Below are 15861 nucleotides of genomic sequence, written 5' to 3'. Positions count from 1 at the left end.
CTTATTTACCTAATGGAAAACTGCTATTCTGTTTTTATTTCCCTAATCTATAAGCACAGGAAAAGTGTGTGTGTGCATGTATCTTTTTACACTTAACTCTTTGTTGTAGATTTTGTTTGGTGTGACTCACAGTCATTTCACCTTTCTATTTCTTCCTCAATCACTCCCATCCCTCATTGGACCTGTCAGAAGAAGCCTGTGAGGAGGAGATATGAGCCGTATGGGATGTATTCTGACGATGATGCCAACAGTGATGCCTCAAGTGTTTGCTCTGAGCGCTCATATGGCTCCAGGAATGGTGGCATTCCCCATTATCTGCGGCAGACTGAGGATGTAGCAGAAGTTCTCAACCACTGTGCTAGTTCAAACTGGTCAGAAAGGAAAGAAGGGCTTCTGGGCCTGCAGAACTTACTGAAGAGCCAAAGAACACTGAGGTGAGGACCACAGCAAGAATATGAGCTAAGTTTGAATCTCCTGTTGGACTCTTCAGGGGTTTAAAGGGATTTCCTATAATTAATGGAGTCTAATTCCTATAATTAATGGAGATACCAAGAGGTCTGCTTGCAGGAACAGGCACTAAAGGTACCAAGATGACTAAGACACAGTCCTTGCCATCTATTTGCTTTGCCATCCATTTGCTTTGAAATATCTGGCAAATATCCTTTTTTTCTTTACTTTTTTTTTTTTTTGAGATGGAATCTCGCTCTGTTGCCCAGACTGGATGCAGTGGCACGATCTTGGTTCACTGCAGCCTCCGCCTCCCGGGTTCGAGCGATTCTTCTCCCTCAGCCTCCTGAGTAGCTGGGACTATGGGTGTACACCACCACGCCTGGCTAATTTTTGTATTTGTAGTAGAGACAGGGTTTCACCATATTGGCCAAGCTGGTCTTGAACTCCTGACCTCGTGATCTGGCTGCCTTTGCCACCCAAAGTGCTGGGCTTACAGGCATGAGCCACCACGCCCAGCCCATCTGGCAAATATTCTATAATTTATTAAGCTGATAAAAGATTTAGGGTGGACACAGTGGCTCATACCTGTAATCCCAGCACTTTGAGAGGCCAGGGCAGGAGGAGCACTTGACTCCAGGAGTTCGAGACCAGCCTGGGCAACAAAGGGAGACCCCCATCTCTACAAAAAAGTTAAAACATTAGCCGGATGTGGTGATATGCATCTGTAATCCCAGATACTTTGGAGGCTGAGGCAGGAGGATCACATGAGCCCATAGTTGGAGATTGCAGTGCATTATGATTACACCACTGCCCTCTAGCTTGAGTGGCAGAGCGAAATCCTGTCTCAAAAAAAATAAAAAAAATAAAAAAATAAAGACCCCATATTTGGTTCCCTTCTGTTTTATATTTGTCCAGTAGATGTTATTTGAGAAATCTTGGTGTACAGTATGCAGTTCAGGTTAAAACATAAAATAAAACAACTCTGCAGGTTAGTATGGTTCATTATACTTTAGGGTCTTGGATTAAATGTTATCAGTCTTAGTTTGGAAAATTTTGATATGCGTGTGCATATATGTAGCTTATAAATGTACATAGTGAGGAGATAACAAAATGGAGCACTCCAAAATAGTAACAGCATTGTCTTTTAGATGGATCGTTTTTGCTTTTTTCTTTGTTTCTGTTTTATAAATTTTCTAAAATAAGCATGTATTACACGTACCAAAAAAGTATGTGGTTATACCATATTTTGTCAAATCTAAGGCACCATAGACACACCCTTATTTTTAGACCTTTAATTAATGCCGCGTATTAAACCATAACAGTGCAAAAATGTCATTGATTATAAGATGACTCAATTACAGAGATGTGAAAACGGGAGAAAGGAGACGTGAATGGGAATTAAGAAATGGGCAACTTAGAATACATGAAATGCAGTCTACTTTATCCTTTGGATAATTTTTATAAGATAAGTTAACGGTCATAGATGGGCATCCCTCTTGGGTTCTGTAAGGCTGAGCACTGCCTGATGAGTTGCTCAGCTCTCACTGTGGCTCTTCAGGCAGCCTGACTCCACCCTCCCGTACTCATACCTGCCCCTATTATTTGTCTGTTCACGAAGACGATACGGGAAGTTTTGCCTTCTGAAACGCAGGCATCCTGTGACACTTTGGTGACCTGTCAAAAACAGAAGATGATTTGTCGCGATTGTTCCTCAAGAATCTGTTTAATCCTGGTGGTCCCACTTCGTAGATTCTTAGTGTTCACCAAGTACCCATTGAACAATTTCTAGGAATCTGTTGATTGGCATTGGTCTGATCTAGGTTACGTCGTTAACAATATTGAAGGGTTCTTGAACAAACTGTCTCATCCACATAAGAGGGCATTAATCAGGGATGATTTGTGGAAGAGAGGACCCTTCTATCAAACTTTCAACATGGGACTTGGTGGTAGTCAAGGATCAGAAAAGACAAAGGGCACCAATGTGAAATGAGTGTTTGCTTTGTCCTAGGTACAGTAGAAGGTACAATGTTTTATCTTTTTTAATCCTCTCAGCAGCCACGTGACATGGTCCTTATCCTGTTTGACCAATAAGGAAATCACAGGCTTAAAGATAGCAGAGTACTTATTTATTTTATTTATTTATTTTTGAGACTGAGTTTTGCTCTTGTTGCCCAGGCTGAAGTGCAATAGTGTGATCTTGGCTCACTGCAACCTCTGCCTCCTGGGTTCAAACGATTCTTCTGCCTCAGCCTCCTGAGTAACTGGGATTACAGGCACCCACCACCATGCCTGGCTAATTTTTTTATTTTTAGTAGGGACAGGGTTTCACCACATTGGCCATGCTGGTCTTGAATTCCTGACCTAAGGTGATCCACCTGCCTTGGCCTCCCAAAGTGCTGGGATTACAGGTGTGAGCCACTGCACCTGGCCCAGAGTACCTTATTTACAGCAGAACTGAAATTAAAATCCAGATCTGTCTGACCCTGAAACACATGCTGTTTTGTTTTTTCCCTTTTTTGTTTTGTACCTCTCATTACAATGCAGGATAGACATGCTTTTTAAACTTTATTCCATTGCTTTTCAGTTGTAGCATGTGGAAAACACAGCTGGGATAAAATGAAAAGGATTTGGTGCATGGCTTTGTCACTTCCAGATGTGTTAGCTTGAGTAAATCACTCAGTCTTAGTTTCCTCATCTTAAAATGAGAGCAAATCTCTGGTTTTATATTCCTATTTGATTTAGCTATAAATTAAATAAGAGTTTGTGAAAAAACATTGTTATGTAGATATGAATTATGTAGAGCTTATGTAGTTGACTGATCAAAAAAATTACCCAGGTGTGGTAGTGTGCACCTCCCAGCTACTCGGGAGGCTGAGGTGGGAGGATCACTTGAGGTTGGGAGATCAAGGCTGTAGTGAGCTATGATCGCACCACTGCACTCCAGCCTGGGTAATAGGGTGAGAGCCTGTCTCAAAAATAATAAAAGTAGTAAATTCATTGATTTCTGTTTTATTTCTTCTAGTCGAGTTGAACTGAAAAGGTTGTGTGAGATCTTCACTCGGATGTTTGCTGACCCTCATAGCAAGGTAAGTCTGAAGTCATGCCTGCCCTATCTTTACCCCTGCATGTCTGTGTGCTGTGTGTGATATACTACCCAAGAATGAGAGAGAATTCCCGACAGTGCAGTTCCGACCTTACAGAGTCACACCAGTTTCAGCACTAGTGTATGTTACATCTTTTAAAAACAGAATTCTTGGAAACTTAAATGTGCATAAAATTTCAAGTTAAATAAGTGTGTTTCAAGTAAATGTTATCAGGGAGAGAATCAGATGGTCTTTCTTATATTCAGCAAATATTTTTGTATGTCTCCTCTTAGCCAAACAGTGAGGTAGGTGCTAGGGTATAAGATTATATTATAATATCATGCATTTTTTAATGTTATAGTAGTGAAGAAAATAAGTATATAATTATTTTTGTATCCCGTGTAGAATATGTCCGTATAGGACAAGATAGAAAAAATGAGAATATGTAATGGATTTATTGATAAACCAGGTTATTTCGTAAAATAGGATTTTGCTGTTACCAAGAACTTAGTGAATGGGGATCACTTAGCTGGTGCCCACACCTCCTGAGGGCCATAGGGAACACTAAGCCCAAGGAATGCTTTTTTTGATGAGAGAGTCCCAGCTGAGGGGGAAATGCCCATGAGTATGGGACAGAACACTTTCCAGGGGTGGTGGAAAAGACGTGAGACGGTATCTTTACAGAAGTTTACTTGGAGTCTAGATTTTAAATACTATTGTTAGGGAGAAGGCCCTTAGAGACTATTAGATGCTTTTAGAGGAAGAAGGTAAGGTGTGGAAATGGATAGAACCTTAAATGAGCAGAAGCAAATCTTTAATGCTGACATGCAGGATCAACTACAGTTTTCCTAGTAAAGATGGGCCCCTCCAAGTCTTGCTGGAAGAAAGAAACCTGTGATGGTTAGAGAGCCCAGCCAGTTAGTCATCATCATCTTCTTTCTTTTCCTATCCTTGCTTCCTCGTAGGAATTGTCCTTGAAATATCAAACATCCATCCACCCATTCATTCACCCAGTCATTTAACATTTACTGAGTACCTGCTCTGGGGCAGGGATATAGAAAAGAAGATATGGTCCCAGCCTTTTGAGGTGCTCTTGAGAGTAAAGGGGAGTGAATGCAAGGGTTCTCCTCCCCTCCCCCCACAACAGCTCTCCTCACTCAGTGTCATTCTTGAAGCATGTCTTTAAACTTTCTGCTATGACCCTCACAGCAAAGTCAACATTAACAATATTAATAAAAATCCACTGGGCACAGTGGCTTACACCTGTAATCCCAGCACTTTGGGAGGCCGAGGCGGGCAGATCACCTGAGGTCAAGAGTTGGAGACCAGCCTGGCCAACATGGCAAAACCCTGTCTCTACTAAAAATATAAAAATTAGCTGGGCATGGTGGCGGGCACCTGTAATCCCAGTTACTTGGGAGGCAATCACTTGAACTTGGGAGGCGGAGGTTACAGTGAGCTGAGATCGCACCACTGCACTCCAGCCTGAACAACAGAGTGAGACTCTGTCTCAATAAAAATTCAGGAAAGACTGAGCTTAAAGGCCACATAGATATCCAAAGATAAAATTTATCAAGATTTTTCTCTAAGGTAGTGGTAAAAGCAGTAAGATTTAACGCATAAGCATAATTAGATTAAGATTTATAACATGAGCACTATTAGATGGTTTAGAACACTGATAAATTTCTGTTACCTGTCACCCCTAGATTGCTGATTCAGAAGCAGAATGTGAGGATAAAGAAGGAAATTTGTTTCCATCAGAAGTCTCTTGTACAGTGAGTTTGGAGGTCTCAGTTTAGTTAGTATTTATTTGTTAGCTGCCTGTAAGCGAAGCCAGGAATCCCACAGCTGAATGACTTTTTCCTGAGCTGTCTCACAGGAGACCCCTGGTGGTGAATAGTTGCTGTGCTAGAAATGAGGCGGTATAGGGTTCGTGGTTTGTCCAAGTAGAACAAGTTTCATTAACAAGGTAGGGATACTCAGTGCTACTTTTCTCTCTGAAATTGGTTCAGAGATATTCCACTGTGCACTCTATTTTGCCTTAGCAAAAATCATTACACAACAGCATGATAATTATGTTAATATTTTTATATATTCTAAGCCGTAATCTATTACTTTATGATATCTGAAATTGGTATACATCAAAATGTCTGACGTGAAAAGCAATAGCTACACAATAGTGAGTAGGTGTTTTTATTGGCTCATTTTATAATAGTATTTGTTGACTGCTAGATAGTGAATAAGAATACTATAGAATTAGGGCAAGAGGATTTGTTGTTTAAGAAAGAAAAGACTTCAGGATTAAACACAGAAAAGTTAATTTCTCTCTGTACTGCTTTTTAAAGACTTACATTGATGGAGGAGAGAATATTTCATTGGTTTGTAGCCTTTTCAGGTTTTCTTGAAAAAAAAAAACGCATGAAAATGGTATTAATTCACTGCCAACTAACATGGAATTTGTTTTGTTGCATGGCCTCGTTTGCGGTGGAATTCACAACAGAGAGTAAGTTCCGTTTCTTTTTCCTTTATCTGTTTTCTGCACTACATTTTCCTTCTGTACTATGAACAGTTGTTAACAGTGTTAACCTAAGTTACAAGAGTCTGGGCAAAGCACGTATGGGCATTTTTAATGTTTTGTAGACTTTGGAGGAAATCGTGAATTCAATATGTGAACTACTTGGTTTTCATTTGTGTCTAGGTTTTCAGTATGTTTTTGGAGACTCTTGTGGATTTTATAATAATTCATAAGGATGATTTACAAGACTGGCTTTTTGTTCTTCTCACACAATTACTTAAGAAAATGGGAGCAGATTTACTTGGATCTGTGCAAGCAAAAGTTCAAAAGGCTCTAGATGTCACAAGGTAAGTGTTTAAGGGTTAGGTCCATTTTGATGTTACAGGATACTTGTAAGTGACTTTTTGCCATTCTCTTTTGTTACCCATGGCCTTTGTCACCCACTTGAGTATCTCTTTTACTCAGTTCTCACTTTCTGTTGTTGACATACTCGTTGACATGTCCCACCAGTCCATGAAATGAAATACCATATCTTCCTTGTGTTGATATTACTTTTGTGAGTATTTAAGACATATATAATAAACAAATGTAAAACTTTGGAAATTGATTCTCTTCTCATTAAAAAACATTTAAAGGGAACATTTAGAATATTTGTTTACATTTTTCTGAAGACCTTAGTATTTTTATTACTTCAACTTACAAGTCTTACTAGAAATTTTTCTGTCGGTGTATAATGTAGAGTTTCCATTGGTCCAGGAAAATTCTCTAAATTGATAGTACACTGGCTAGAGATTAATAGCACATTTGCAGTAGTTGTGACCCTTCTGGCTGTTATGAGAAAAGAAAAGCTGCTGAAGCCCAGAAAAGTTAGAAAAAGTACATGCTGCTGCTGTTCAGAAACCGCTTCTCTATTGTCTATGCAGTTGTGGGTCCTCAATATGCAAGTATGAAAGTTGAAACATCTCAGAAGACACTTTGCAATAATGTCTTGGTTGTGATTTGGTGGAAGATGGATGGGGGGAATGTCAAATTGGTGAACTTTTTTAAAGAACAAAGGAATAACTTCCAAGTCACTCAGAAAATTATCAGGGCAATAACTTTTATAAGTTACTACAAACTGGAATAATTCTAGTTATCATAGAATTTGAAGATGGAAGGACCTTAAAGATGATGCTCATTTTATCAGTGAGAAACAGACAGTTTGCCTTGACTTTGTGTTAGTGGCTGTTTGGGAATGCAAATCCAGGATTTCTGAAGATTGCACTGTTGTCTGTTTTTATTGTTGCAGGCTATCTTGTGGGTGTGTGTCCTCACCTCCTGTGGGGGCAAGGGGGTGGTATGGATATCACTGGAACCTTCTCTTCCCTCTCTGGCTCCCTTGACTAGCACAGTAGCACATCCTGCCCTGCCGGCATCCCTATGCGTGCAGCTTTTACATGACTCTGACTCCAAAGTATGCATCTGTTCCTCTACACCATGATGCCAGCTGTTTTCTTTTGGCCCTTGACCCTGTCAATCTGTGTAATTGCATTGCTATAGAATTCTATTATCCAGAGCGATTACCCTTCTGGTTTTTAATGAACTCAAAGTAATGTACTTGCATCTGTCGGTGAGGCCATAAAAAAAGAATATTAAATAAATAAATAAGAATCAAAGTAATGTACTAAATTTGCAATAAAGCTTTCAAACTTTGTCATTCCTTTGCATGGCTAAACTTAGTGGAGTTAGGGAGCATTACAGTACACCATTATACCAATGGATTATAAAGGTTTAGCCAAGATTGACTGAGGGGCTAGGCTGATAAGCTGGTATAATTGAGTGGAGTAAATAGGATGGCTGTTGATAGACTGGGGCCGGTTGTGGCCACATTGGGACATGGGCTCAGTAGTACCAGACTTTTCAAGAAAGGTCAGAAATGTGGATTTGGGCAACATATTCGAGAATTTTTTAAGATACTGTGAAGGCCAAATAAAACACATGTGAGCCAGACTTGGCCTGTAGGTTGCTTAATTTAGGTGAATTTACCAATGACCAGATCTATTTCATATATTTAGGAATGGTAGGAGTATTAAGATTGTGTTCCTAAACTTTGGTGATTAAGGAATACAATTGTGACCTCCTGTTAGTTTTCCTGGATGCCCCTTTAAGAATCCTAATCTCAGTAGATTTGGTCTGAGTGCCTAAAGCATTTTTAATATTCCCTTCTTTTTCTCAGCAGTTGAGATGCACAGCTGTTTAAGCTGATCTAGAATAGTCAGTGACTGCTAATAGGAGGTTTTAGTGATGGCTGAGAATTGCTTCTCAGTTTATAGACTTGAGTGCCAATCTGCCTCAATTTCCTTTCCTTTACCTGTGCCTAACAATGGCGTATTTCCCGATTATACACACACATTACTGAAATGTATTCTCCCTCCACCCCATGCTGCCAGAAGAAGGGAGAGACATTTTGTGGGTGGTTTGTTGACATAGTCACTTAAATTAGGTATATTAAAGTATGCTTTCCTTCCCGAAGAGATCTTCAAAGATTCCAGGGTACTATTGGATCAAGTTTACTTTTTATTAGTAATTATATGTAGGATAACACTGGTACCTGATGTGTGCCATGTGCTTTTTATTTTTATTGTATGATTTTATTGACTTTTCAAACCAGTTCTATTTGCTTCATTTTACAGAGTCAAACCTACTTCTTTATTTTACTACATTTACGTAGATTGGGAAAAATCTCTAAGAGAGTCCAAAGAAAGCAGTGTAGATATTTGCCTTGCATTTATCTTTCCTGTTAATATGGAAGTTACATCACCATTTTCCACGTGGGCCTCATTGTGCAATTTTAAACTAATACTAGTAATTACAGCATTTTAACAGAAAGAGCACTGACTCTCTGGCCAAGAGAGAGAAGGGGCTCCTGGGACCCCAGGCGTCTGTATGTGATTTGTAGCTGGATGGGAAATGTTTTGTCACCATCTCACAGGCATTCTTCTGTGGTGTGCAGGGACCCTAAGCAGTGACCAGGACCAAGGAGGATGATACGGTTAGTTTAAGCAGGGTCAGCTGTAAGCAGCCCGGTCAGGATGTAAAAATGAGATTTGGGTATCCAGAAGTGATTTTTATGTTTAAGCAATATCCAGAAAGGTAGCTGGAGGGAAAATGAGCGAATCCCTAGAAAGGCAGGTAGAAATTTCTCCTTAGTTTATTGCTTAGTCTTAATTTTTTAAATAGCCACTCAAAGTAAGTTCAGTTTGTGTTTGGGGACTTGCAAAAAGATTTTCCTTTTTCCATATTTTCTGTATAACATGTATTACTTTACATAAAACGAAAAGCACTATTTATTAAAAATGTAAACAGGGTTTTACATACATTAACTTACAATGGTATGCTTTTGTTAAATAGTTTTACATTGTTTTGTAATAAATTTCTTTAAAAATAAGCACTTTTTTCCCACCAACCTAGGGACTCCTTTCCATTTGATCAACAATTTAACATTTTGATGAGATTTATTGTGGATCAAACTCAAACTCCAAACCTCAAGGTCAGTAATTATTTGTTATTACAATTCAACCCTGGAACTCACATTTGTTTAAATTTACTTTTGTTTATACATGACCCATGTTTAGCTATTGTGAATAAATCTGCTGTGAGCATTCTTGTTTGATTCTTTGTGGACATGTTCCTGTTTCTCTTGGTTCAGTACCTAGTAGTGTATTTGCTGGTTCATTGGGTAAGTACATGTTTAGCTTTTTTAGAAACCACTAAAATGGTTATACCATATTGTATTCCTACCAGTAGTTTATGAGAGCTCTAGTTTTTCTGCATCCTCACCAGCATTTGGGCAGTACTAGTCTTTTTCACAATTAATATTTAAACTAGAAAATTAAGACATTCTTGTGTGTGGAGATAGGTATCTTATTGGAATGTTTAATATTAACATTCTAAGCTATGAAAGTTAATCGTTACATGTTGTGGAAAATCATACCTGTAATAACAAGACCAAGTTTGAGGGAGGATGTATGTTAATTTGAATTAGGTCACGTTCATCATCTGTTCTTTGATCATTAACTTTTTGGAGGTTTTAGGATGAGTCTAACAAATAATTACCTTTTCCTCCTGAAGTCAAAGCTAGTTAAGAAGTTGATGGTGAAGTTAGGACAGAGCATCAGCTTGATTACTGAAAATGCTGCCTTACAGAACATGGCCTAGAACGTGTGACAAAACTAGAGCTGAACATGCCCTGCAGTCAGTGGCAGAGCTGGAAATCCCACGGGCCCCTCTCAAGGGCTCCTACCCTGGAAGTGTCTTGCAGCATAAATGAGGAGCAGAGCAAGCTTCTCTGCAGGCAGCTAAAAATGAAGAAAACTGAGCCATGTGCCTCTTTCTGTCCCCAAACTTACCCATCAGCCATTTCATGCTTTTTCCTCTGTTGGATGTCGCTCCACGTGGAAACTATCGATACAGGAGAAAGGAAGGAGATCCCCCTCACCAGGGTTTACTTTTCTCTGGCCACCTGATAAGAATTGTGTTCAAAGATTCATCAAGTGTACTTAATGTTTATAATTATTGGCTCTTTCAGGTCAAAGTTGCAATCCTGAAATACATTGAGTCTCTGGCCAGACAGATGGATCCAACAGATTTTGTAAACTCTAGTGAGACAAGGCTTGCTGTTTCTAGAATCATAACCTGGACAACAGAACCAAAGAGTTCAGACGTGAGAAAGGTATGTCCAAGAGAACCAACGTGTAATTACAGATTGTTCCTGGGCTTGTGTTAGAGAAATGTATTTAGAAACTTGAAAACCGTGCCACCCACCCACAAACCTATATCACTAAGGCTCTGCTGTTGCCCTTTTCTCTCTCCAGCTCTGCCCAGTTTTGAATATAAAAATGAAAATCTGAAATCTTGCATGATGGGCTTATGGTTTCCCCAGGCATCTATTTTATATATTTTCTAATATGAAATCACTAGTAAATTAGTGTCTTTTACACAGATGTTTGTTTTCCTTATATCAGTTTGTAATACGTACTTTGAAGATAAAATTGCAGATCTAGGGCTAGCTGGCTACAGGGTCCCTGATCGTAAAATGTGGTTGAAACGTTTGATAAGACGTAATAGATGCTTAAAAAAGAGCAAACATCTTTCAATACGTAGCACATAAGTATATGTGTGATATGTGAGTATGCGCTTTTGTAATGGAATGTTACTTAAGTATTGCCTGGTACGGGCTGAAACATATTCTATATTTGCATATTACCTCGATTAGGACCTGTTTGGGACAAACTAGCTTTGATCATAATACCCACTCCCTGTGGACATGCACATTAGAATATTTGAACTAGGATTTATTGTCCTTACTATTCTAATCAGAACATTACAGATAATTTCGAATGATTAGCCTGATGCTCCAAAAACCTCAACTTACTTTAATACTAGCTCAAGCCAAATATAAATAGAACATTGGATATATTGCCAGAAATCACTTTGTTCATTTGCTGTTTGAATGAGCTTCAACACTTGTTTTCAGTTATTTTGGATTATATAGTGTTACTTCGCAAAGCTTTATCTCCACTGGCGTGCTACTTTCCATGCCTGCCCCACTACTTCTCCTTTCCCATTGTAAGGTGTACTTAACTCCTCACCTTCACACCTAACTTATACCCAGGTTCTAGGACAATAATCCTGATCTTCGGAGGAATTTCAGAAGATTTAGATTAATAGTTCACAGTCCTGGCTGCAATTAAAATCAACGTAGATTTCTGAGCTCTGTTCCCAAGTAATGTGATTTAATTGGTATAGGGCAGAGCCTAGACACTCTGTTGTTTTTTCGATTGGCGTTCCTTTCACTCTTGGCTGATTTTTAATACACAGACAAGGCCTAGTATTTTGGGCCATGGCCTTGGAATGAATCTCAAGACATGCAGACTACTGATATAGTCTTGATCTGGTTCTTGCAAATTCTCTTGCTATGCAGTGTTGCTCCTCAGTATCTTCAGGACTAGGCTTGGCCTCTCTGTTCCCTGGCATCTTCCCTACCTCCCTTCCTTGGACCTAGAGTGTTTGTGCTTCCTCTAAACCCACTTTAGTGGTTAGGGCCCTGTTACCCTGGGCAACTTCCTTCAAACTGATGGAATACCTGCCTGGTTTTCTGTGTAATGTCAGCTCAGTGCACTCTGTATTGATCATAGAAAGCTTCCTAGAGAAGATAAGATTCATCCTCAGATGTGGAATATGGATGCAGTTTGCATAAGTGATGAGTTTAGGGAAAGGACAGTAGTCATGTTTAAGAAATGAGATTTGTCTGGGAACAGTGAAATAGACTGATATGTCTGAAGCAGAGGGTTTGGGAAGATGAGCAGTAAGGAGACTGTTTTGCTCACCCTGCATGCTCAGTGCCTGGCATATACCTGGAGTAACATAGTGGGCATTGATATGTTTTGAATGAATTAATGAATGATAAACACCCATATGGAAATTATTTCATTTCAAATGATATTTTGAAGCCATCATTTTTAAGACTAGTTTTGAAAATTCCCTTCTTTTGACTTCGTTATTTGTTTTCTATTATATAACAAATTACCACATACTTAGCTTGAAACAATACAGATTTATTATCTCACAGTAATAAGTCAGGAATCTGACGTGTGTTCTCTGGGTCCTCTGGTTGGTGTCTCAAAGGCTGAAACAAGATGTCATCTGGATCTGCAGTCTCATCTGAGGCTGAGGTCTTCTTCCAGCTCATTGGTCCTTGGCAGATTTCAGTCTCTTGCAGGTGTAGAACTCAGCTGCCTGCTTTCTTCCTCATTGTCAACGGGCAGCCATTCTCAGCTAGTAGAGGCTGCCAGGAAGTTTGCTTGTTCAAAGCTATCGGGAGAATACATGAAGAAATAATATCTAAGAAACTCCCCAAATTTGACAAAAAAACATTACACTCTAAGTAGCCCAACAAACTAAAAAAATTTGTTTTTTTGGTTTGTTTGTTTGAGACGGAGTCTCTCTCTGTCACCCAGGCTGGAGTGCAGTGGTGCGATCTCGGCTTACTGCAACCTCCGCCTCCCGGGTTCATGCCATTCTCCTGCCTCAGCCTCCCGAGTAGCTGGGATTATAGGTGCATACCACCATGCCCGGCTAATTTTTGTATTTTTAGTAGAGAAGGGGTTTCACCATGTTGGTCAGGCTGGTCTCGAACTCCTGACCTCGTGATCCGCCTACCTTGGCCTCCCAAAGTGCTGGGATTACAGGCGTGAGCCACTGCGCCCAGCCAAGATTTTTTAATAAAAGGATTCACACCTAGACACATAAAATCTAGTTGCTGAAAGCCAAAGAGAGAATCCTGAAAGCAGCAAGAGGGGAGAAACTCATCCCATGCACAAGGTCCTCAGTAAGATTAACAGCTCATTTCTCTTCAGAAACCACAAAGGACAGAAGGCAGTGGATGACATTGAAGGTACTGAAAGAAAGAAAGTGCTCAGCCAAGAATTCACTGTTTGGCAAAACTCTTCTTCAAAAATGGAGAAATTAAAACAAAGCCAGCCATAGAATCTCTCTCATTTTGAATCTCTCTGATGCTTTTTAAGGGCTTGCCTGATTAGGTCAGGCCCATCCAGGATAATCTCCCTTTGGATTAACTCAAAGTCAACTGATTAAGGGCCTCAATTACATTTTTGAAAATCACTTCTGCCGTGTAACACAATCATGGGAGTGATATCCATTATATTCACAAGTCCCGCTAACTCTAAGGGTGGGAGAGGTTATATAGGGTGTAATACGTTATGGGGAATCTTAGGGGCCGTCTTAGTGTCTTGACTACCAGGGCTTTAGTGTCTCTTTTAGGGGGTTGGCAGGAGGCTTCCATAGTTATTCGATAATTCCTTGGCTCTTATTTTAGGAGGGCGCTTTTTTACCTATCTATGCAAATTATGATGTGGTTCAACTTACTTAGCAGATGAATGTCTGTATTCTGGCACCCTCTGGATTTTTTTTTTTTTTTTTAATCATCCAAGATATCCGTGGCTCTAAACTATTTGGCTTTCAGTAACATTCAGCACTAACTAGTAAAGCATTACTTTTGATTCAAATAGATGTATCATAGAACAGTATTAAAATAGATGTCCTCAAACTCTACATTAGGGCACTGCAGATTAATCCTTTTTGGAGGTAGATTCACTTTTATTTAAATTCCCTGTTTTGATGTAGCATCCGTTGAACATTTATAAATATAGTTGCTTTTGTAAGTGATGCAGCTGCCTTACCCAAGAATATGAGACGTTCTTGAAGCACTGTCAAAATGAAGGTAGTGCCTAAATAAATTAAAATACTTAGAATTGTGATGTAGTATATATCACTACTCTAAGATCTAAAATTGATAAGATTTAAAATTATTTTAAACTGTATGAAAACTAGTACCATTCTTATCTAGATCATTTAACACACTAAACATAAAATACATGTCTGTATAAATAAACTTTGTTCTGCCTCATCCTTCATTTCCAGAGTTTTTTAAAGGTTATATCAGGGATTGTGGAAATCTTGGTGATTTAAAAGCATTTTGTGATCTTAAACCAAGTTCTTCTGTGAATGTCCTGCTTTAATTTTTTTAGGGTAGGTATTCCAAATACAGAAGAGCCCTTCAGTCTGAAATTTATACAGTAAGTTCTCATATTAGACTCATCTCTGGAGAATATTTTATGTAAACAGTACCTGGGGACTTTTCAGACAACATAATTCATTCTCTAAGTCCATACAACCATGTTTGTGAAAGCACTTTTGAAGCATTTTAAACTTATAACAAGCTGATATAACCCAGATTAATTGATTTTAGCATTTTTAATATTTTGTTTTCCTTCTTAGCTCAGTATATTGGGGTGTTTCACATTTTGGAGGGAGGGGTGCTTAAATTGTTAAGGTGTTTTTAAAATCAAAACACAAACGAATCACCAGTGAGGTGTGCTTACCACACTGAGACTGGTTTGGACAAGGTGAAAAAGCCCAACCCAGTCTGTAACTAGCCTGCTTTATTCCAAAAGTAAACTTTTCCATTTTCTCAGTGTGGGAGCCCTGACTAGTTTAGTTGTGGATGAAACTATGCAGACGTACACTAGACCTTTCTTAATGCACTGTGTTGATGTAAGATAATAGTATATATTACTGATAGGAAGAAGGTGGGTTCTGGAGTTTGACATCCATTTGACATCTGCCTCTGCCACTCATTGGGGTCAGAGCAAGTAATTTAATCCCTGAGTTCTTGTTTATTATCTGTAAAATCGGAATAATAATACTTGCCTCAAACTGGGCATGGTGGCGCATGCTTGTAGTTCTAGCCTCATGGGAGGCTGAGGCAGGAGGATTGCTTGCACCCACAGAAAGAGTCCTATCTCTATACATAAATAACACTTACCTCAGGCATTACTGAGAAGATTAAATTTCATAAAGTATATTAAAACTTTGACATTTTATTTGCAGTTGCAGCTCTGCTGTTATTGTTTGAGGATTGTTTTGGTTTTGCTGCTGCTGTTATTTATGGAATAAACTGAGTACCAGAATTTTTTCTAAGATTTAGGAAGCCATGTGATCAATCAAAGGGAATGTGGTAATGGCAGTAGAATTTTAATTGTATGTTTACATTTTGGAATTTAAAATGCCTGTATGTTTGCTTATCACATGTGACTCTCTTTGTCAAATGAAGCAACAGATTTGGCCCCCAAACCTTGTTTTGAGAAGTGTGGGCAAAAAGGCGTGGCAAAGAAACCCAGAAGTATAAAGATGCTGTTGGCTAGAGCAGGGAGAAGTATTAATACATAAATTGCCTTGAAAAGGTGAGATATC

The 15861-nt window shown here is 39.1% G+C and overlaps 1 protein-coding gene across 11 annotated transcripts in view; it reads left to right on the top strand.

Moving 5' to 3' along the window:
• The window catches only part of CLASP1 (cytoplasmic linker associated protein 1), a 302429-nt gene that overhangs the window by 232394 nt on the left and 54174 nt on the right, over positions 1-15861 (top strand). For 9 of the 11 annotated variants that reach the window (XM_055380544.2, XM_055380541.2, XM_055380545.2 and 6 more), the window contains 5 exons: positions 190-434; positions 3473-3536; positions 6232-6395; positions 9499-9577; positions 10616-10759. In XM_055380544.2, coding sequence (XP_055236519.1) covers positions 190-434; positions 3473-3536; positions 6232-6395; positions 9499-9577; positions 10616-10759 — 696 coding nt within the window. The remainder of the gene's footprint in view (positions 1-189; positions 435-3472; positions 3537-6231; positions 6396-9498; positions 9578-10615; positions 10760-15861) is intronic. The other 2 variants (XM_055380547.2, XM_055380550.2) reach the window with 1 other exon arrangement.

This window comes from Gorilla gorilla, chromosome 11 (assembly GCF_029281585.2).
Source record: "Gorilla gorilla gorilla isolate KB3781 chromosome 11, NHGRI_mGorGor1-v2.1_pri, whole genome shotgun sequence".
NCBI classification, from domain to species: Eukaryota; Metazoa; Chordata; class Mammalia; order Primates; family Hominidae; genus Gorilla; species Gorilla gorilla.
Note: the sequence above shows the minus strand (reverse complement) of the source record. Positions and strands in the feature narration are given on the sequence as shown.